Source organism: Grammomys surdaster, unplaced genomic scaffold, assembly GCF_004785775.1.
Source record: "Grammomys surdaster isolate TR1022 unplaced genomic scaffold, NIH_TR_1.0 125581, whole genome shotgun sequence".
NCBI classification, from domain to species: Eukaryota; Metazoa; Chordata; class Mammalia; order Rodentia; family Muridae; genus Grammomys; species Grammomys surdaster.
In genome coordinates this window covers 2,445,091-2,468,493 of record NW_021620427.1, presented here as the reverse complement: position 1 = coordinate 2,468,493, position 23,403 = coordinate 2,445,091, and the positions used below count along the sequence as shown (strand labels likewise).

The following is a 23,403-nucleotide window of genomic DNA, read 5'->3' as shown; positions in this document are numbered from 1 at the left end:
TTTGTTTGCTTTTTTTTCTTTCCATTTTTAATTTTTTTGGAAGGGTTAATGATGTCTTCTGATCCTGCAGAAGCAGGACTGTTGGCTCACACTCTCTGTTACTTCAGTTCATAGAGAAGGAAAAGGAGACAGGAGAGAGCAGGTGCCCTGGACACCTTTGGTATAATGTTCCTCAAAAGAACATGAGCTATGTCTCAGGTATAAAGTCCAAAAACGAGTAGGTACTCTTTCCAAATCAATATTAAGTAATCAATTGCTGTGAATGCTTTACAGAAAACTGAGGATAAACTGCTTTTATGAATTTTTTGAACCTTATATTAAATATTCCCATGTTGTCAACCTCAATTGTTTCTGTTAGAGACTTTTATCCAGTTTTGCATAATTACACCACATTATATTCCTAAACAAGCAGCCCTCCTTAGTTAATATCCCTAATCATTGTTTCAATTACAAAAATGAAAATACATTTACTATAGGAAAACAATGAATGACTTCTCTGTTCATCCAATATACTTTTAGGAAGGTTTATTATAATGAGTTTATTTGTCATAAAGCATCTGAATAATGTCTTCTCTAGGTCTATCTCACATTTTCAAACTGGAAAAGGTCAGTATGCAATACATAGGATTTTGTTATTAGTCTACTTAGCATTCAGTAGAAATCATATTCAGTAAGTGTGCATGACAATTGATGTCTTTGTGTTGAAATCACCCAGAAATTGAAATTAAAAAAGTCATCCCAAAGTTTGCTTGCTTCCTATATTTTTGTTTTACTCCAGAATGCCTGCCAGACCCAAATGGTAAACCCTGCTTCTCAAATGACTTAGCAGACAGCTTCCAAAACTGAATCAGGCAATGATAAATTATTTTGAGACAGAAAATATGCAGAATTAGAAATACATTGTATTAGAAAAAGCTATATGGCTCTATTAATAACAGAGTATCATGTTAGTACTATTCTTGTGCAGAGCAGAGAGGATGTTAGGAAGGTGAGAAATTATCTGATAACAACTACCAGCAATGCAGACAAGATAACACTTAAGAACTAAGGCACACATAGACATTATCTACTGGCATGCTGCTTCTTTGATTTGTTTTAGGATGTGCTTAACAGCCTCATAGTTGGATCAAGGGGAGGAAGGGAGCAGTTGCAAAGGTTCAGAAACTCTTTCTGTCCTTACCTGCCACTGAGCAGAAAGCCGATCATCACCGCCAACAAGATGACTCCCACTGTCACTGACACTGCAATGATGGGGATCTGGCTTTGATCATTAGATGCTGCAACTGCTGATAGGAGAGAGACAGAGAGAAAGGAACTTGTAGTTAAAGGGACCACAAGCATTCAAAATGTGAGCTGCTTCACAGTAGGTAATTGATTTGTGGTTTAAACAATTCACACAAACCCGGCTAAGGCTCCCTCGTAATATCTGTTCTCAAAGGGCATCTGAAGGAGGAAATATTTACTCACCACATATAAATCACGAGCCTCACGAGACACTGATTATTTCTGCCTATCATAAAAATAGAGTGCAGATTTCACAGCACCAGGGTCCTACATTTTACAAGGTAAGGGGGAATACTGTCCATGACTTCAAACACAGTCATGTATATATGAAAGTGTTGAGCATTCAAGATTTGACATTTTTAGAGTTTACAGCTGTTGTTCTCTAGCAAAAATATGTTAGCTCAGGAGTTCTTTCCTATAGACAGAGTGTCTAAAATAATGGGGCTTTGACCTTGCTGAAGTAAAGTACAATAAAAATGTTCTAAATATAGCTTAACAGTGAAACGCCATGTAGAGCATAATGAGTTATTGTATTTTATAAGTAGGATCACTGAAAGTTATCAAAGTACAAATTTAAAGCTTTATGAATAGATTAGACAAATTTGCAATGCTTGTTTTATTATATATTTTGTACATATGTATATAGGGCCTTCTAATTCCATCAATACAATTCTTACAATATAAATATAAAATGTTTAGGAAGTTGTGTCTAAATAAGTATGATAATTTCTCTCTGTGCTGATAACTATTCAAGTATAAGAAACACATGCAGTAAATCAAATTTCCTTTGGGCTTTCATGCCCTCTGAAGAGGGTACTTTATGTGTGTTTTGTCAGTGACAGAATCATTTCTGAAGTTTCAGAGAAGTGCTTGTACAACTTCACAATGTCAAGTATACGGATTTCAAAGGCTAATACCGTGTAAATTTTCTGTATGATTTTTACCACCTCTTTGCCAGATCTTGGTCTATGTAATTTATAACTTCACATCTCTCTTACAAGGAATACAAGCAAGTTTATTTGTAGTATAAAAATCTATCTTCTTACTTTCCCTTTTCTTGTCCTTTCTAAAACATACTTATTTTGATTTTATGCTTGTAGGTGCTCTTTTTGCACAGGTGTCAGTGTAACCCATCAGAAGCCATTACCCTCTGAGGCCAGAAGAGGCCATTGGATCTCCTAGAGTTAGACATAGTTGTGAGCCTTCTTGAGGATGGATGAATTTGCGTGGAAAAAGTCAGAAATGGATTTGGTAAAAAGACATTGTACACTTGTATAAAATTTTCAAACCGTAAGAAAAATATTTTTAAAATCTTGGTACAGCATTAAACACTTTCTATGTTATTTCAAGTAGGATACAACTCCAACTTGAATTCGTCTATTTCTTTCATTTATTTTGAAACAAAATTATCCCTATAATGAGTCTTGGTCACAAATTCTGGGCATTGAGCATCACATTTTAGAAACGTCAACCCTTCTAGCAAAACTAGACTAGTTAAGTTTGACCCTGTGGTCCAGCATTAAGTACGCAGTCTCTCCTATTTTTCTTTTTAAACCTCATGTCATTATAAAAACCACTCTTTTTCCATTACAGATTTTGCTCTTTCCAAGACCTACTGCAATATCTTAACTATTAACCTGCTTAGGGAAGTATGCTTGGTTTTTAGTTCCTATTTATTTTCTTCTGTTTTATTTATCTTCTTATTCCTATTTGCTGGCATCCTGAGTGAGTTATATGAATAAAGCCTCATCCACTGAAAAAGTCTATAATGCTCTCTCTTTCTGAAAACTTTCTTCTGCTTCTGAGCCTATACATGATGTCTATGAATTTGATGAGTACATCATTTACATATCTGCACTATGATAAATAATTTCTTCATTTGGAACATGTAGCTCAGAATTTAAACTATCTCTTGCCGTGGGTTGGGTAACCAAAATGGATAATTTCTTTTCTGATATTTCCAGAGTTCTGTGTTATCATACCATGTTCTCTACACAAATATTTTTGGGTTTGAATTTGATGAATTCAATGTCCCCTTCCTCCTACCTCCTTTTTCTTCATTTCTTTGCCTCCCTTTCCTTTTTCCTATTTTCTCCACTTGACCTCCAATAGATAAAGTTCTGTTTATAACATCAGTTAACAATTATCAATCATAAGGCCAAATTTTTGTTTCCAATAATCATATATTTCCAAAGATTAAGTCAGTTTTTTGCTCAGTAAATATTTCCTTTTGTGTGGATTATATTTTCACAGAAAATGAATATCTTTAAAATGGATGCCTACATTTCTACCCGCATAGGTGAAGAAAAGGCACGAACAAATATGCCATAAATCAAAACACCATGCTAAACTGTTTCTATCATCCTAGTTTCTACTCACTATTACTTAATATTTCTCAAGAACTATTTGTCTATCAGTTAATAAATATATTTATAAATTTTATTCTACCTTCATCATATATTTATATCCAGTTAGCATTTTGACTCAAACTAGTGTGATAGGAATATCCGACTATTGTTCCCAAAGCATTGAGAGCTGATTAGATTTTATGTATTCTTATTAAACATAAAAATACTACTTTAAAAACATTTCCTTCATTAAAAACATGCCATATACCCAGATTCCTAGTTCACCATTCAAAGATCTTGCCATCTGACTCTGTAAATATTTCTGGTAGAAATGGGCCAATTCGGTAACTCTCAATTACATGGATTTAAAGAAAATTAGTAGTTTGTAGTCAGAAGTGAATATGCATTGATTTTGTCCAAATACAGTAGTGTGTGCCTATGAATGAGCATAGAAGTTAGAACAAAACAGAACAAGAGGATAGCTGTGGTGGTTTGAATGAGAATAGTTCCACTAAGCCAATATGTTTGATTGCTTGGTTACCAGTTGGTGAAACTGTAGAGGGCTTTTTTGGGGCTGCTTCCAGATACTTGGTGGGAATTTAATTTCAGGCCAAGACAAAGAAATAAGTTAAAGGCCAGAGTCTGACTTTGGGCTAGGACTCAGGAAATAGGCTCAGATTAAGAACATTTACATTTCAGTTAATGCAAAGCTCAGAGCATGCTCAGATAAGTCAAATTCCTCACTACGTGGCTATTTGTACCAATATTATTTGTGTATCTGCTAACTCCTTCTCCTCCCCCTCCCACTTGTGTGTGTGTGTGTGTGTGTTTGTGTCTCACCAGAGAAATAGGCTCAGTAAAAATCAAAACATAGAACAAAATTAAAAATCATTATGAAGTATATGAAAACTATAATATGGCTCCTCTAAAATTTTGACCTGAAGAAACATTAGAAAGGGAAGACATGTATTGTGGGTTAAATGAGAATGTCGCCAGTAGACTTGGATGTATCAGCACGTGGTCCACAATTGGTAGAGCTATTTGTGGGGACTTAGGAGATGCAGATTTTTCAGGATGTTTGTCATCAGGAGTAGGTTTGAGAGTTAAAAACTTATATCACTTCCAGTTTGTTATTTCATGCTTGAAGTTTGGTGTGCCCTCAGCTTCCTTCCACTATCATCCTGGCTTGCTTCATGGCTCTCTGCCATGATGGACTATTACTCTCTGAGTTCAAATAAATGCCATCTTCTCTAGATTGCTTGGGTCATGGTATTTTATCACAGCAACAGAAAAGTAACTAAAGCAAAAATATTAACGGATTTCAATTATCACTGACACATGAAGAGTTGTTCCTTAATCTGGGTGTTAGGTCAGGAAGGGAAACAAAGGGTATCATCAGGATGATGCATTCTGTATCAGCTTGAAAGGTTGATGAATCTAGAGAATCGATGAAATTATAAATTATACACAACTTCTAAACACTTCTTTACAAAGGAGTTAAAAGTATGAAATCAAAATCTCTGGAATTTTTCATTATTAATACCTGGCTCTTGTACTTTAGTTTTCTAAAATGCCATCCCTTAGAGAACCTAAGTACATTGTTTCTCATTCTTATGAAGCTGTATCCAAAAACTGACTTTACATGAAGCTTAAAAGATAATATGCAATCCACAGTGTGTATAAATACTTGCAAATATGTATATACAGATCCAAATAAAAGTGATTTCTAACTATAGGTAATAAACTTCAGAGAGTACAGCCTATAACAATCAAAGAATAAGAGGTCATCAACTGGACAATGGGGGAGGGGCACATGAGATATATTAAAAGGAGAGTGGCTGAGAGGGGATACCAAAAAATTACCATTTAATAAATGTAAAGAACGAAATATTGAATCCCTAAAGAAAAACTAGTGCTTGAACATGTGTCAATCAAAATCATAGTTGAGATTTTTTTAATCTCTGTAATTTTACATCATCTAATTCTACCTTGAATATATAAGTATAATATATACATATATATGTATGTGTATAATATATATATACACATATATATACATTATATATATGTATGTATATATTATTATATAATGTTTTACAATGTATTATATAATGTTTTAGATACTTTGTTCCTAGATTTTTAGGTTATTTCAATATTCAACACTAGTAGAATATACATAAAACTAAGATTATTATAATCAATCATTTTCATAACTTATCTTTTACAAAAAATTTTGAAATTAAATAATTTTTTTCATATTCCATAAAATTTTCTCTGTAATATACACTATTAAGTTTATTTAATAGTTTTTGGAAAAATTAAGCATTTTAATCCAGTTTCTCTAGTTTTAATTAAATTCAAGCACACAATTTTCTTTATATAGAAAAGAAATACATAATTTCTACCAATAAGATCTTTTATTTTATAATATCTAGTGGCATAGCATTAGAGAACCTGTTCATCACTTAATAAAAGTTATTTGTAAATCAATTACAAAGACTTTAAGCAGAAGCAAATTTTGTTTCTTCCAGGGCAAGATTATATGTAAAGTAAAATTGTATTTTAATAATAATTCCAGTAGTTATAAGATTATTCCAAAAACTACACTCTCATTACCTTCTTTTAACTGTGTTTTTTTTTTTCATTGAAAATTATGGAGCTGGGTGAAGCATACACATAGACATATTTACACAAGTACACAGGAATGCATGTATGCACACACGTACAGATAGCACTAACACATACCCACACATATAACATTTTAGAATCTTCATGTGTGTTTCTTCCTTAACAGAAAACCTTTATTAGCAATTCATTTGTGGATACACAAAGCACTGTTTTGTTCTCTAATTTAGTGTTAATGTGGGTTTTTTAGGACAAGTGATCTAAAATCTTTTGTTGAAGCCTGAGGTTATGTTTTATGAAATTATACAAGAAGTGGTCACCAAAGAGCATTTCAGAACCATTTCCAGATTCACCATTCCAAGATTCTGACATAGATTTAATTTTTACTTTAGGAAATCAGATTGGATCCTGAAAGCACCATTTTCTTGTCAAATTCAATGCTAAGAAAAGCTCCCTGTAGAATTTTCCTAGAAAGACTAAAGTAGCATAGTTCAATAAAGCAAGTAAAAAGTAAATGGCAATAATTCAATAAAGCATGGCACCTGGGGGAACGAAGTCTTTAAAAGCACGGCTTAAACATTTCTTAAGATGCTTGATGTAGCAGCTCCCGGTGGACCAAAGCAAGAAGGCAAGACACACAGTGTTAACCTACAGACCCACCATTATAGCATGGCAGAGGCCTCCTACCTGAAGGGGTCAGGACCGGAGAGACAGAAAGGAAGGAACTGACAGAGAGCCCCGGGAGCTTATCGATCCACGGACTCTCTTCTGGTAACCATCACAGAGACAAGAGCAGACAGTAATTAAAATGACTTACACACAGGTGTGGTTTCAAACTCAAATCTTCGACTGAAGACTCCGTAGCCTGCTGCTGTACGTGCTCGAATTTGGAAGACATACACTGACGCAGGTTTCAGGCCCTCTGCCGTAATAGTGGTCTCTTTAGACTTGATAATTGTGTAGCTGGACTCTTGGTCCTTGAATTGCACATGCAAGACAGGAAAAAAAAGTCAGTCTTCAACACATGAAATACTGACAGCAAAACAGAAAACTCATAAAATACACCAGCAGTCAAAGACTTTCTATTATATAGGCATTGAAAACAAAACCAAAGACCTAGGAAGCAGTTGTGTTGTTTGCAAATAGTTCCCAAAATTAAAAATGTTGATGATATTGCATTTCCTGATCTATCATACATGCCTTGGCAATCATAAATTTATAACATTTAATAATATTACAAGTGTGTTTGGAGAAATGGTTCAGCTGTTAATGGCATCTCTGGCCTTCAGAAGACTCAGTGTTCAGTTGACATATAACCACCTGTAACTCTGATGCCCTTTTGTTAAGTCTTGAAGCTCTAGCAGTCCCATGGCACACATGTGAATATACCCAGGCATATACTAGACACACACTCAGACACACTGCACACACACACACACACACACACACACACACACACACAAATAAATGAATCTTTAAAAACATTGCAGAAGACCTTTGCTGAGCTGATTGCATTTTTCTAAGACTATGTGCTTGATCCTATAATGATGCCTTATTGTAATACGTGTAACAAATTTGCTCATCTTACATAATGTTGGAATTATCTCCTGTGCATTCGTGTTAGACGTAAGCTTTAAACCTACAAATTAGATTTTTAGTTATATTTCAGGCTTGTGAGATGAAATAAGTACTTCCAACACACTTGAATTTTGATTGATTTAATCTAAGCAGGGAGGAGTAAAGAAAATCTCAAGAATACAGGACCTTTTCTTTTTTCATTTTATAAAATGTCCTGTTGTAGGAAAATCTAGTAACCTAGTGGTTAGAAATAGAATAGAAAAAAATCTAAAGCAAATTATAAAAAATATGTTCCTATTGGAGAGACAACAGAAGTCCTCACCAACCTTGTGGCTTCTCTGTGTCTTAGGAAGACTGGCAGCAGTAACCATGACACTGATCACAAGCTGACATGCTGTTACAGTAGGGTCACTTTTACTTTGAAATAGGACCTGTTGCCTGACTGTGTTCATCAGAATATGGTAATAATGGAACAAGCAGCAAGCATGAAGACAGGTTATGGATTAATATACATGATCCAATAGATGCTCAACTCATTCACATTCTATGCAATCAAGGTAACTTCTACCCACTCACTGTTTCACCATCAATACTACATAAAACATAAACCTGTGAGCACATTTCCCTTAAAGCCGCTAATCAGTTCTCATTCATATACCTCATCTTGGCAAATTATCATGGACCTAGTTATATCCAAATTCACATTTAAATAGGGATTTTCTAGTTTCTAATAGGAATAGGTTTTCTGATTCTTTCTGGTTGGGTGTTGATCTTTTGTTTTGAATGCACATATTAAAGGTTTAATCTGTAAAATATTGAGAAAATCCAGCTAGTATTTTTATAAAGGAACTAAAGTGCATAATCAAATGCCATAAATTGAGCCTTAAGTACCAATTCCTTTACCCATGAACCCTTCTTCTGCTATTATCTATTGTGAAGGCACTAGCAGAATAACGGTGAAAATCTGTCATTGCTTGAGGTGTTTTAAATATTGTAAACAGCTTTTTATAATCTACTGTAGTTACTGAGAGTTCATAGGATGCTCATGCTTATGACTGAATGAACCCAATTATATTATTCACTGTTTTCAGTTTTGAACCTAAATATCATAAGTTCTCAGTAATAAACTTTCCAGTTTGGCTATGATTGTAGCGATAACTTTGAGTAGAAATTGATTCAATATATGTTTGCTAATATTATTTTCATCCCTTTGAAGGAAGTTTAACTTTGTGAAGAGAAATCTAGCAAAAGGCTACTGTTTACCTTACTATATATTTCCCATGATTTTGAGTTTCTTTTCTTACAAATGTAAAACAATAAAGATTTTAATATAAAATAAGAATGATGTTTTTAACAGAACAGGAATATTGACTTTTGAATTCCAAATATATGAATAACATGTATCTATAAAACTCCAGACTTTAGGGCGTTCTTATTTAAAGCAGAAATGAAAGTCTATCAATAGAGAGGAAAATCATACAATAAATGGATAACTTTGATTACTCAAAAACTTTTATGGTTGAAACTAATATAGAACAACCATAAAATGCATCATGTAAATATACTACACTTTTTTCTTGCAAAATAAAGTCATTACACAAAAACTCAAGGGGTATTTGAAATAATGTGTGATCCAACACCAATTCCACAAAAGATGACATTGTTTGATTTTATGATGAACAAATCTTAGTTGTTCTAAAATCCAATTGCCTTCTGTCTTGATGAGTTAACTCAATACTATACTTAAAAAATAACTTAGTAAGAACTGAATATTATGAAAACCTATTATTATACACTGGTAATAATCTCAGTATTGTGGAAAAAATATTTATTTTCACTTCACTCCCTAAATCACTGTAGAAGGCTAATTTTCATCTTATCAGAAGCTATATATACCTCTTCAGCAACCACAGGCACCTGACTGCCAAATCATTGGCCAGGGTGAGGGTGTTCACTACATTGGTGTCCCAGCTGAGCAAATGAGCTACATTACCCAGCTGCTACATGAACACTGTTCACATGGAGTGAGGGAGGGCCCATCAAAAGAAGCCAGCTGGCAAGCAGCCTGTCAAGGGGCAGCTTCTCCTTTTCTTCTGCCTTTAATTAAGAGATGGCAAAAGGCCCATCACCAGGCCAGAGCAGAGGAGTCCAATGACCTCTATTAAAGCAGGGCAATGGTGGAGAGAAGTGCCAGCTGGCAAGTATATGTGCCCTAGATGGCTATGCCACCTGTGGCTGGCCAAAAGCCATCCAATAAAAGAGTGGTGTCACTCTGAAGTTCCAAAATGAGCTCTGGAAATCAGCCAAAACCCCCACTTCAACATGGTATAAAAGCTCATTATCTCTTCCATTCTTGAGGTGTTAGGAAAATCTTTATGTGTCTATGATAATATTAAATAATTTGATTTGATAAAATTTCAGGAAACTAATAAAATTAACAAATGGAATTTATAACTTACTATATGCATTGTTAATTTTAAGAGTATACAAAGGCAATTTATTAGTAGTAGTGTATTTTATCCTTATTAATTAGCATTTTCCCAAATCAAATCATTTACTCATATATATGAATATATCTATTCATATATATATACATATATATGTATATATATATGTTTATATGTGTGTATCTATGCACATGTCTATGCTATTATGTGTGTACATGTATACACAGGTTCACATTTGCACTTGTGCACATATGTTTGAGGACCAGAAGGCAATTTCTCAGTGGCACCTTCTAAAATGTTGTCTACTTCCACTGAGACAGCCTCTCATTTAATTAAAGCTCAAAATAAGTTAAGCTGATCCTTGTGGATAAAGCACCAGAGTACTTGAATTATAAACATACATCATCACACCTGGAATTGTTTCATAGATTCTCGGTATCATAGTCATGCCTATACACATTTTCAGCAAGTGATTTTCCAACTGAGATTTCTCCAGGCTTCAAATAATTTTTTCTTACTCTCAATTATAGAGGTAAGCAGACATATAAATACACCATTATATGGAAACTATTAAAGAACAGATGATGTTGAAAGTCAGATAAGTAAAAAGAAATTTTATTATGAGAGAACTCATTCCAGAACATGGATGATGTTTTCCAGGAATAGCAACAGAAAGTAACTTTTCCCAAGACACATTTAATATCTATCTTCTAACAGAAGTAGCAGCTTAAAGAGTGAAAGAGGCAGATATTAAATCATGCACATAGGTGGGAAACACATAGATAAAGACACAATCATTAACCAGGGAGGTAGGGAAGTAATTCTAGGTGTTAAGGTATGAAAAGCAACAATATCAACCAACCAGAATCCCCCAGAGCTCCCAGAGTCTAAACAACCAACCAAAGAGTACACATGGAGAGACCCATGGCTCCAGCTTCATATGCAGCAGAGGGTGGCCTTGTTGGACATCAATGTGAGGAGAGGCCCTTGGTCTTGTGAGGCTTGATGTCCCAGTGTAGGGGAATGCCAGGTTGGGGAGGAGGAGTGGATGGATGGGTGGGTGGAGGAACACCCTCCTAGAAGCAAAGGGAGGAGGATGGGATAGGGGGTTTTCAGGGGATGGAAACCAGGAAAGGGGATAACATTTGAAATGTAGATGAAGAAAATACACAATAAAAAAAGAAAAAAGTATAGCAGAAAAGGAAAGCATGAATAATGTTAATTGGTCTACATCATTGGTTGAAAAGAAGAAAAACCATATAAACACCCAAGCATATATTAAATGTTTAGTGTTAATGCTAATAAACTCTATCTCAGTAAAGATAGCGACATATAATCATTTACATAGTTTTTGGTGTAAGGATACCAATGGTTTTCACTGCATACTTTTAACACGTTAAAATCCATTTTAATAAAAATAACATTTGGATATATAACACGTTTATTGTGAAAGTTAGCATACATTTTCTTATGTGCAGTCTACGCATCTTCACATTTTTTTATATTAGTAATGGTTACAAAAACAAATATGAAATGTAATCTTAATTTAGAAATCATTACAAACGCAATGCGTTTATATTCTAGATATCTGGGATTAAAATGCAATATCTCAGACAAATGGGAATCAGTAAGACCACAGTATTCCACCACATCAACTCCAATTTTGTTGATAAACAACTCTATCAGGTATACTGCAAAATAATTTTATCTTAAAGGTTCTCTCTTCAAGTATTTTAGTGCATTCAAAGCTACATTTTTGGCGTGGATAACAAGGCACCCAGGAAGACAGTGGGAGGGGAGAAAAATAAGAATAAATTATAATGAATCATGAATGGAGTTGACTTTCGAATTCCCCTTTTGGAACTGGATTGGCAACCATCTAACTTCTTGTACTCTTTATTAGAGCTCAAATTATTCTAAAGATATCCTGTTAGGTCTAAGCCACACAAAATCATATTTAGATAGCGACTTTAATTATTTCAGCCACATATGCCAGTCTATCAGTAGAAATTACAAACTTACTCTTAGATGCCAACAATTTGATTCTACTTTCAATAGCTTACCTGATTATAAAGTGAAAACAAAGTAAGTGGATACTAACAAGTGTATATGTGTGTGTTTAATGTTTAGGCATAAACTTAAGACACAAGTTATTCAAGGAAGCATAAGAAATGAAAATGGAGAATGTAAACATTTCCAGTACATTTTCCTCAAAATTCAAAATTAAACTTATATAGGGTGTTAGACTGTGTGTGTCTGTATATGTGTGTGTGTCTGTGTGTGTGTGTGTGCATGGACGTGCATGTGCCTGTGTGAATTTCTCATACTTTAACAGAACCGATACCGTGGTGAGTTATTGGCCATAAGTACCAATAGTTTTCCTTGTATACTATTGCTTCTTTCACTACTGAAAATCAACAAGGTAAATGTTTGCCACACTTTCAAAATGTCTTATGATTTATGTGTGTGTGTGTGTGTGTGTATGTTCCATTTTGTATGTTTGCTGTGCATGTGTACGTATGTGGAGAATTGTACACATGTATATGCATGTGGAGGCCAGAGTTTGAGGTAGCCATCCCGATCTTTCTTTCATCTCAATGTGGTAGTCTCACCAACACCTCTAGGGTTGCTTAGCAGTTTATAAGGGATCCATACACACACTTACTGTGCTTCCTTTTGTACAAGTTTCAGGTGGCCTCCACACCTACTTGACATTTATATGGGTTCTGGGAATCAGAAGTCAGTTTTGTACACTTAAGGTGAAAGGATATTTAGCCAATGAGAGGTTCCTCCAGCCCTCAACTTTTTCTTTTAATGTGAAATCCGTTCAGCTGACTATAAAGGCCTATGCACGTGCACCCGCCACAGAATGTGACAAGAAGCGCTCACTGGAGGCGTCAGAAGTGCGACTGAAAAACAAGCTGGTATTGATTTACACATAAAAATACAACCTCCTCTTCTACTAGTCTAGAAGTGAAGTTGTTAAAGCGGAAAGAAAAGAAAAAGATTTCTTATTTTCCTAGTCTCACCTTTTCAAAGTACTTGATTTCATACTCCAAGATGATTCCATTGGGACGATCTGGCTCTTGCCAAGACAAAGAAATGCTGTTCTTTGCAATCTTCCCCTTTTTCACGTTGGTGACTGGAGAAGGAGCTGCAAGATAGCACAAATGAATAATAAATGGTTAATAGGACCCTGAAATTACATCCTACTCTGTGTATCGACTGGTGTGCTAGGGTATATTAATATTACATTATTACATTTCCATTTATTCTTCAAAAATTATTTTTCTGATGAAAGCTGTTAAAGAATATTAATATTTAAGCTGTGGAAAATTAGCAAACACTCCTGATAAACATGTAATATAACTGTAGATGGAGTAGGGTCTTATCTTCACAGTCTCCTAAAATGTAGACAAATAATTTTGCTTTATTCTTTATAGAAGGATAGTTTCTGGTTGATTGCTTTTTTTATTTTTTATTTTTTACAAAAGGTATTTAAAAAATTCTAGTATGCATTAAATACACCGTGTTTGAAAATTGTATACATTCTCTCTCCTGAGTTACTTTTATATAAATAAGCATACTATTTGCTAGATAACATTTTTTTGTTTTGCTAGGTTATGTTTTCAAAAATTACTGATCTTTAATATTCTTTACTTATTATATTAGATGTTAAAACATAAATTATATAAGACATATTTAAGGTATTCTATAAAGCATGTTATATATCAAAATTTAAAAAATAGTAGATTGATTTCTATTTTCCCCATTTATTTCATTACCAATCATTCTTATGGTGTTGTTCATTTATATCTACCAGTATACTTATTAGATAACTACTTCTAGTGAAAATGAAAAAAAGTAGGTATACTTTATCATATATATCTGAATCCATAAGCTCACAAAACATTTAATACTTAGCCAAAACCCCATATTTATCATGTGCTGAGATTCTTTTCAAGATCTTTGGATATGACGAAATAAGAAGTTAATATTTTTTCCCTAATGTAAGTATCAATATTGTTGCTGAGAGAATTTATAGGAGTAAATGAAAAATCCCAGTGGGCTAATGAATAGTGGGCATCTATGTCCTTATATTCTAGAGAATTGGTTCTGGGTCTTGAAGATTAAAATAGTTAGCAAATGTTTCTTTTTTTAACATAAATGGTCTACTACAGTCATGTCCCAAGTATAAACACATTTTGACTTATGATAAAGTAAGTATGATGCTCTTATAATAAATAAATAAATAAATAAATAAATAAATAAATAAATAGATGAGCACATAATAAAATTCCAGTTCTTTTTTGAAAATGACTGATTCAGGGACAGAACTAGTTTGAACTAGGAGCCTCAGGGTCTCTAGTGTGAGAAGACACTAAAGAACTATAAAAATAGTAATCTCAATGAAATAAAATGTTCTCCCAGCTTTTACATTGTTCTGAATGTACTTTTTAGTATTTGTAGTAAGCAGCTAAAAATGCAATTCTGTTCTCTGAATTATCAATTTAAATGCAGAGTATCATTATATTGTTTGCAGCAATATGCCATATAAAATATATGTGTTCAGATATTTGATTAATGGATTTATTCCTGATTCTTTAATCTCTTCATCCTTCATCAAAATTATTCATGGTGTAGATGGTTTCTTAACTCTACATTGAGAGCAACAGGCAATGTTATCCACATTGTTAATGAGAGAAGAGCCCTGGACTACTAAGTATTAAAGGACCTTAGCTTTATTTAGTAAAAACAGAATAATGCCTTGCTTGTGTCTTAAAACAGCATGAACATGGTGGAAGTATGAGTTTTAATTGTGTTGAATAGAATAAAAAACAGCATTCTTCTTATCCTGTAGCTCATGCTGATTATGCAGACAAAATTAATCATAAAAAGCCCTAGACATTGTTTACTAGTTACATGTACACGCAAATGTACACACACACACACACACACACACACACACACACACACACACACGGTTAATGGTGCCAGAAAAATTAATGTAGTCTTAGTTGTGACTATCTCCATGGTGCTGAATGTGATTACCTTTATTTTTTCAACTGTCCTCCAAGAGTTCCTTCCTTGGGTTAGAGAGTTGCCCTCGTTTTTAAGAACACTCATTGCTCCGGAGAGGACCTGACTTCATTCCCAAGACGTGCATGGACATTTAGTGAGCTATTTGAGACTCAATTGATTTTTGGATTGTTCTTTACCGCCCCTAAGTACTTTCATAAAATAAGAGTTGTTCAAAACATTTGAACCATAAACCTATATGAAAATATGCCCTGTAATTTTATATCTGTATGGAAATATATGAAAATATATCATTTTAAAGATGGAAAACATGGGCTTTGGGTACACTGTCTTGATAAGCCTCATAATAAATCTTTCTGTCCTTTTACATACTGAGAAGGAAATAAGAAAAAGAATCAAGCAGATAAGCATTATAAAACATTAAACTAGCATACGGATATCTAAATTCCAAAGTATTACAATAGAGAAAATTTAGAATCCTAATCTAAACCATTTGATTTTATTTACTTACTTTTAAATATTTTATGTTATGAGTGCTTTGCTAGCATATATGTCTTTTGAATAAATATGTACCTCATGACCACATAAGTCAGAAGAGCTAGAGTTTAAGATGGGTATGAGGCACCACATGCATGCTGGAAACTGAACCCTGGTATTCATAGCTGTTGAACATCTTTCCATTTCCTCCATTTGACTTTATCTTGTGTTTACTAAGATGAAATAGCCCCGACTTTAACATTTTGTGCATGTATGCTTCCTTTTCTACTTGACCTAAATTAAATATCATCTCAGTCATTGCATATATGCATTCAGAATTTTTTTAACTTACAATCAAGTTACATTCAGATCAGCCATTCAGAAACCGTAAATATCATAGAACAGTATTCATTCTGTAACTCTGACCTATTGAACAGGTCACCTGACCAACATTGGCCATAGTTTGGCAGTGGTTTTCACCCAAGGTTACCACACTGATTGGTAGCTGTGGTTCATTCCACTGCTGGACCTCTTGAGCCTGAGTGTATATAAACTCTTAGCTTTGCTGAAGATTAAAATTAAAATGTAAACTACGATTTCTGCTGAATGCTGATAATCTTTGTACTGTTATGGTAAAAATAAATTAAAGCAATGAAAGCCATGGAACACACAGTCATACGTTCCCTGCTTTATAAATGGCTTAATTATGGTACATATACTTATTACTCTGGTATGGTTGTTTTAGAATATGCCATCATTTCAGGTAAGGAAAATAGTAAATATGCCCTAAATATGAGAAATACAGTTAATGAATTAAAAAAAAAACATTGAAGAGTGTTAATATGGGAAAGTAACTTAGATATACAGATATATAATGAATTTAGCCAATGGAATATATGTCATATTTGATGGACACATTTTAATTACATATTTCATATATTTAATAAGCCATTTCTATATTATAACTAAATATTATTGAAATAAGAAAAATAATCAGCCCATTCTAAATCTAGTTGATATATGCGATCTCTGCTAAGAAAAAGGAGACTTTAAAGGCTCCTTTTGAAATTCAAATTTAATCTGCTTATTCAGATATAAGCCTACAATCAGTTCATCTTAAAAGTCTGCAAGTAGATCTTTTGATATATGATCCCAATGAAATTTGAAATGACAAATTCACAAAACCTTTCATTAAATTTCACTAGTTCTAGACAAGTCATTCTTTTTAATCAAAAGAAACTAAGAGGCTGAAATACATTACTAGTTATTGCTCATTTTCTCAAAGTTAACAACCATAAAATATGAAAATTAAATATTAGTAAAATGTAATTGGCAAAAATTAATATTTGACATGATTAAAATTAAGGCAAATGCTTGAATTACTATACTGAATTAAGGTTCACATTGATATGAATTAGGATAAAAAGGAAATAATAATATCAAGAATTGTGTCACTGACATTCACAGCCACCATTGTTCAAAACAATCATGCAAATTACACAACAAATATTAAATATAATAAGATATAACTGACAACCTGCCTCTTTTTGAATAACAAGATTAACTCTTCATCAAATAAATTATCATAGAATTTGTTTTCCATTAAAGGCTTGTTACTTAATCATAGAATTTTCAAAACACAAAACAGCCTCACTGTCAGGGGCTATTTAACTTAATTTCCACATTATGTATGAGAAATAGAATATCTTTTAGTCTCTTAAGATAAAGTGAGCTTATGTCTAGCCAATAATATGGCAAGTTATAAAACAGGTTTGCAAAAAATGCAGTTCCAAGTGTAATTTCAAGAATGTTTTGTTAAAATTAAACATTAATCATGGGGCACACCAACTCATAGATGGAAAGTCGGTAATCATATCAAAAATCAATAAAGCCAGAGTCTATGATCTTTAAAAAAGAATCTAGGGGACGGAAAGCGTGGAAGAACACAAGCGCTGACCGTGGATCTGGGGACGTGCACGGAAATGGAAACTGAAAACCAAAAAACTATGGATAGCACCGAAAAGAGAAAAGAAGAAAAAAAGAAGCGATCACGGGTTAAACAGGTGCTTGCAGACATTACTAAGCAGGTGGACTTCTGGTTTGGAGATGCAAACCTTCACAAGGACAGGTTTCTGCGAGAGCAAATTGAAAAATCTAGAGATGGATATGTGGACATTTCTCATCTGGTGTCTTTTAACAAAATGAAGAAGCTGACAACTGATGGGAAGCTAATAGCCAGAGCACTGACAAGCTCATCTGTTGTAGAGTTGAACTTAGAAGGGACCAGAATCAGGAGGAAAAATAAACCCTAGGTGAGAGACCAAAGGACGAGGAAGAGCGCACGGTATACGTGGAGTTGCTCCCCAAAAATGTTACACACAGCTGGATTGAGAGAGTGTTTGGGAAATGCGGCAATGTGGTCTACATAAGTATTCCACATTACAAGCCTACTGGGGATCCGAAGGGATTCGCCTTTGTGGAGTTTGAAACAAAAAAGCAAGCAGCAAAAGCCATTGAGTTTCTGAACAACCCACCAGAAGAAGCACCCAGAAAGCCTGGCATATTCCCCAAGACAGTGAAAAACAAGCCCATCCCTTCCTTACGAGTAGCTGAAGAGAAGAAAAAGAAGAAAAAGAAAAAAGGCAGAATAAAGAAGGAAGAGGTGTGCAGGCCAAAGAGTCAGCTGTGGACAGCAGCAGCTCTGGTGTGTGTAAAGCCACGAAGAGACCAAGGACTGCCTCTGAGGGCTCTGAAGCAGAAATCCCAGAAGCTCCAAAGCAGCCTGCAAAGAAAAAGAAAAAGCGGGACAAGGTTGAAATATCGAGCTTACCTGAAGTCAGGGCAGGGAAGAGGGAGAGAAGCAGCCCTGACGAAGACTGTCTAGCCCCAAGGCCAAAAGCAAAGAAAAGGGCTCAGAAAGATGGCTCTGGCCAAGCCGCTTCTGAAGTCTCCAAGGAGAGCAGAGACTTAGAACTATGCTCTACGGAGGAGGAGAAGGAGAAGGAGACGGGAGATGGAAAAGGTGACTCGCTCTCAAAGGTGAAGAGGAAACATAAGAAGAAACATAAGGAGAGACACAAGATGGGCGAGGAGGTTATACCATTGAGAGTGCTGTCCAAGACTGAATGGATGGATTTGAAGAAAGAGTATTTGGCACTGCAAAAAGCTAGCATGGCTTCTCTAAAAAAAACCAGTAGCTCAAATAAAATTGGAGTCGGAAGTGGAAACAGACTGTAAAGCGCCTACAGCAGCCAGTGCTCAAGAGTGCTCCGCCCAGGAGAAGGTGAGTGCACAAGGCCCACAGTTCATGACTGGAGTGATTGTGGAGATCTTGAGTGCAGAGCCTCTACCTGGCAGGAAACAAGTCAAGAATATTTTAGCCACAATCTCAGAAGTTGTTTACATTGATTTGCTGGAAGGCGATACTGAATGCCATGCCCGATTCAAAACCCCGGAGGATGCTCAGGCAGTAATGAATGCACAGACTGAAATTAGAAAAAAGCACTATTGGAACCTGGAGGTCCTTTCTGGTGATCACGACCAGAGGTACTGGCAGAAGATTTTGGTAGATAGACAGGCCAAACTTAATCAACCTCAGGAAAAGAAAAAAGTCACAGAAAAGCTAATCACCAAAGCTGAGAAGATTAGACTGGTTAAAACTCAGCAAGCGAGTCAGCACATTCGATTCTCTGAGTATGACTGAGAAGACATGGGCTTCCCCTGCTGAAGCGTTCTTAGTACCAGGCTGCTTGATGGATGTTGTGCTGAGATCTGCATTAGAAAAGAAAAGGAAAAACCTTGACTCCTCCGTGTGTCAATAAGACTTCTCTAATGACAAGTGCGTTGTATGTCAAATTTTTTTCTTGTTGAAATTATGCAAGCCAACTTCAGATGATTTCATAAATAAATGTGTTTTGAACATAAAAAAAAAGAATCTAGGAAGATCAATCTCTACTCTAAATTTCTATTATCTAACGATTTGTTAACTACAGAACAAGCCAATAAGAGTAAAAGAAGCCATACCTTCAAGTTCTACTTCAGTTCTAACTTAGCACAATATTTCCATACTATAAAGCAATGTGATATAACATTTTCAAAAACAAAATAAATGCTCTCTATATATGTGCTCTCTCTATATATCTTTTTTATTTCCTTTCTCAATTTTCTTTGATCTAAAGCATATATATATATATATATATATATATATATATATATATATATAATATCTGTGTGTGTGACCTCACCAAGCTCACAAAGAATTGTGACAATAAATCATTTAATTAATTAATTAGTTTGTTTATCTATTAATTCTTAAAAGAGCCATGTTGGGTTTCTATTATAAGTATAATGTCCTATTTTAGAGCTTTTGCTAAATATGTCCTCTTGAGGTCGTCTGCTAAAAAATTTAAATCATAGCAGAAAACACACAAAATTGAGACTTTCTGTTTATGTAATGACCAGGGAAACATGAGTAGTATTTAACAGCAGTGAACATAAACCGCCCAAACTACCAAACTATGTATTTCAGTGGGAAAATTCCTATCTGGAACTGGGAACTCGAGGAACATAAGATAAATGACTACAGCTGGCCAACCTATTAAAGCCCAGAAGAAAGCCAAATCACAACATTCTGTTCCAAATTAGTAATGTTATCAGATGTTTAATTTCTCTACGCTTACCATGGGACTAATTTCACTGAACCATGCCACACATTTTCTAAGGGGTGGAAAATTTCACCTAACACTCATAGTTCATGTTAGCTTCTTATTTTTCTTTTTAACTTACATTACACAGAAGGTTTTATTTTTAATTTTTTAAATTTATTTAATTTTTACTTATTCACTTTTTATCCTGTTCACCTCTCTTATCCTGGTCACCCCCTCTCATAATCCTTCCCTCCTGCTTCTCCTCTGAGAAGTTGTGTCCCCCTTGATATCCCCCACTCTGGCACTTCAAGTTATACAGAGCTTTTTTGTTTGTGGTATGGTGGCCTCCTCGAGTTATATTACTTAAAGGAGTGATTCACATCATTTCATCTATTGAAATAAGGTTATACATATAAGACGCAGCATTAAATTGTATAACTTGTCAGGTATCTGAACACAGTAGCAATGGATCAGTCAGTGATGAAAGCAGAAGTCTAGAGGACTCAGAAACAACCAGTTTTGATTTTTGTCAATAGTTTTCCCCAATCCGAAGGCATTTTGTAGATTACGGCAAGGACTACAGAAAAAGAACACTATCAACCACAACAGCAAGGCACCTGCAAGACATACTGGTGCAATAATAATACAAATGTTATAGGATTGATCAACAAATTTTTGATAGGGTTTAAAGACCCAACCCAATTAGGTGGGACCCAAACTGTTAATGAGTCCAAGACCCTAAACTAGATAAGCCAAGGAACCAGGGAAAAACATGCTATTATGATGATAAAGAGATACAATAATAAAATTAGTACTAGTGACATAACTCTATGCCCATAGATTAGTGCTTCACTCAACCCTCATTGAGCAAGCTTCTTCCTGCACTACATGGCAGTTAACATAGAAACCCAAGAGTGCAAACTAAGAAAATAAGTAGTCAGTGAGAGACCTTGAAAAACTCAGTTCTAAGTGGGATTATTTATGTTTATCAAATCTCCCCCGTTCTTCACGGCTCAGGGATCTATGATGAAGGGGAGGCAGAAACAGCTTCTTCCCAACATAACAGCTTTAATGCACATAGGAAATCTCAGAGACTGTGCCGGCATGTACAAGACATGCTCAAGATCAAGCCAGACAAGAGGCTCAACCATGAGAAGGAGATATGGTATAAGGTCCCAACACAAACTAAGAACCCGTTTGTATATGATACATGCTAGATAAGAGAAAATCAATTTCTTACAGTGAAATGTCATCACTTTTATCAACCACACTCCAGAGCAGGCCTCATGTGCGGAAGTTGCTGACAAACACAAAATTGAATTCGTGTTGTATTGGGTGCTTTTTTTCTTTAAATACTTTACTTGTTTTGTCTTTTTGTTTTGTTTCCTTGAGGTTTTGCTTTGTGTTATGTTTTAGGGAGAAAGAAAGAACATGACTTGGGTGTACAATGAGGTGAAAGGATCTGGGAGGACTTGCAAGAGGAGAAAGAATATGATAAATTGGATGGTATAGAAATTAAAAAATAATAAAAAAGAAATTTAAAAAAATGGATATGTCTTGTGAGACTCTATTATGTGCCCCTTAGACTATATAGCTGAGTACAGAAAGTGACCACACTCATGTTAGTGTGATTCAACCGTAGATAAACAACATGAACACATGTCTAATAAAATATAAATCTAATGAGAATACCTGCCTAATGAGAATGATCTAATCACCAGATCAGGAAACTTATCACATTATTAAAATCACAATAGAATCACAGTAGAATTTTGGTATTTCACAATCTCTGAGCAGTTTATACAAATGTCAGATCACTTTAACATGGGGTATTAGATTTTTTTATGGTACTTCAAACTAAGGAAATTAAAAGCATTGTTGGTTTTCTTTGTGTTTTGAGAATTTCAGAAGTGACTATTTTATGTAATTTCTGCACCTCCTTCCACACTATCAACCCCTTTCTATCTGTAATCTGCTTCTCCAATTTATGATCTCTTTGATTGTTATTGTATTATTCATATGTAAGATATAAATAAAACTGTATTTATAAATAACATTAACATTATTCCAATAATATTCAATTGATTACTAAACGTTTTTCTTTATCAATGAAAATAGAATCAAAGTATGCTGCAAATAAAATTTATGAAAGTGTCATACATACATATATATGTATAGGTATAACAAAATATTCTACAAACCAGCATAGTTAGTTACTTTCAAAGAGGGTTGTCAGTGCAGGGTTCCTTGCTATTCATGGAGCTCTGGCCTCCACCATATATTCTGAGCCTGTAGAACTAATCCTATCACCTCTTTCTCAAAACAATGTTTATGAACACATCAGGCTCACACTAACAGTATAGAATAACCTCACAATATCAAAAGTCTTATTTTAAACATGTGAGTAAAATCCATTCATTTTATTGTGGAAGTAGCATCTTCAGTTTCCAGACTTTAGAATGTGCACATTCTTTTGAAGTTGCACATTGCTCCAGATACCATAATAATATATGTTTTCATATCTGTCTAGATTCCAACTTGTAGCACTGTGCCAACTTCGCCTTCTATCATGCTACTCCACAGGTATTTCATTTATGTCTTCGTTCACTGTGCAATTGTTTCCAGCATCTATCCAATGATGCCTTACCTGTATATTTCTAAACGTCCTCTACAGAATTGTTCAATCATAGTTTGTGCATTAACAGTTCATGAATATTTACTCAGTTATTAAAATATATTCATATAAGCATTACACACCAAAAGATTGTGTTTACATTTCTATGAATATACACAAATAGATGGTATACATTTGAATGAGAAGAAATAGGGATATAAGGGAGGGCCTGGAGAAAAGAAAAAAAGGTGAAAATTATTCTCAAAAATAAAATAATTCAAGATTAATTCTTCTCATGCAGTATCTGTAATTTTGTGAATCATCAAAAGAGTATTTCAAATGCA

General features: G+C 34.4%; 1 protein-coding gene and 1 pseudogene across 2 annotated transcripts in view; one reads left to right on the top strand and one right to left on the bottom strand.

Annotated features, from left to right (window-relative positions):
- Positions 1-1,176: 1,176 nt before the first annotated feature.
- LOC114638372 (ephrin type-A receptor 5) overlaps positions 1,177-23,403 on the bottom strand; it is a 250,160-nt gene continuing 227,933 nt past the window's right edge. The window contains exons 6-8 of one of the 2 annotated variants that reach the window (XM_028786797.1): positions 13,312-13,436; positions 7,075-7,234; positions 1,177-1,286 (exon numbers count right to left, since the gene is read on the bottom strand). In XM_028786797.1, coding sequence (XP_028642630.1) covers positions 1,177-1,286; positions 7,075-7,234; positions 13,312-13,436 — 395 coding nt within the window. The remainder of the gene's footprint in view (positions 1,287-7,074; positions 7,235-13,311; positions 13,437-23,403) is intronic. The other variant, XM_028786798.1, reaches the window with a different exon arrangement.
- LOC114638371 lies at positions 17,782-19,502 on the top strand (annotated as a pseudogene).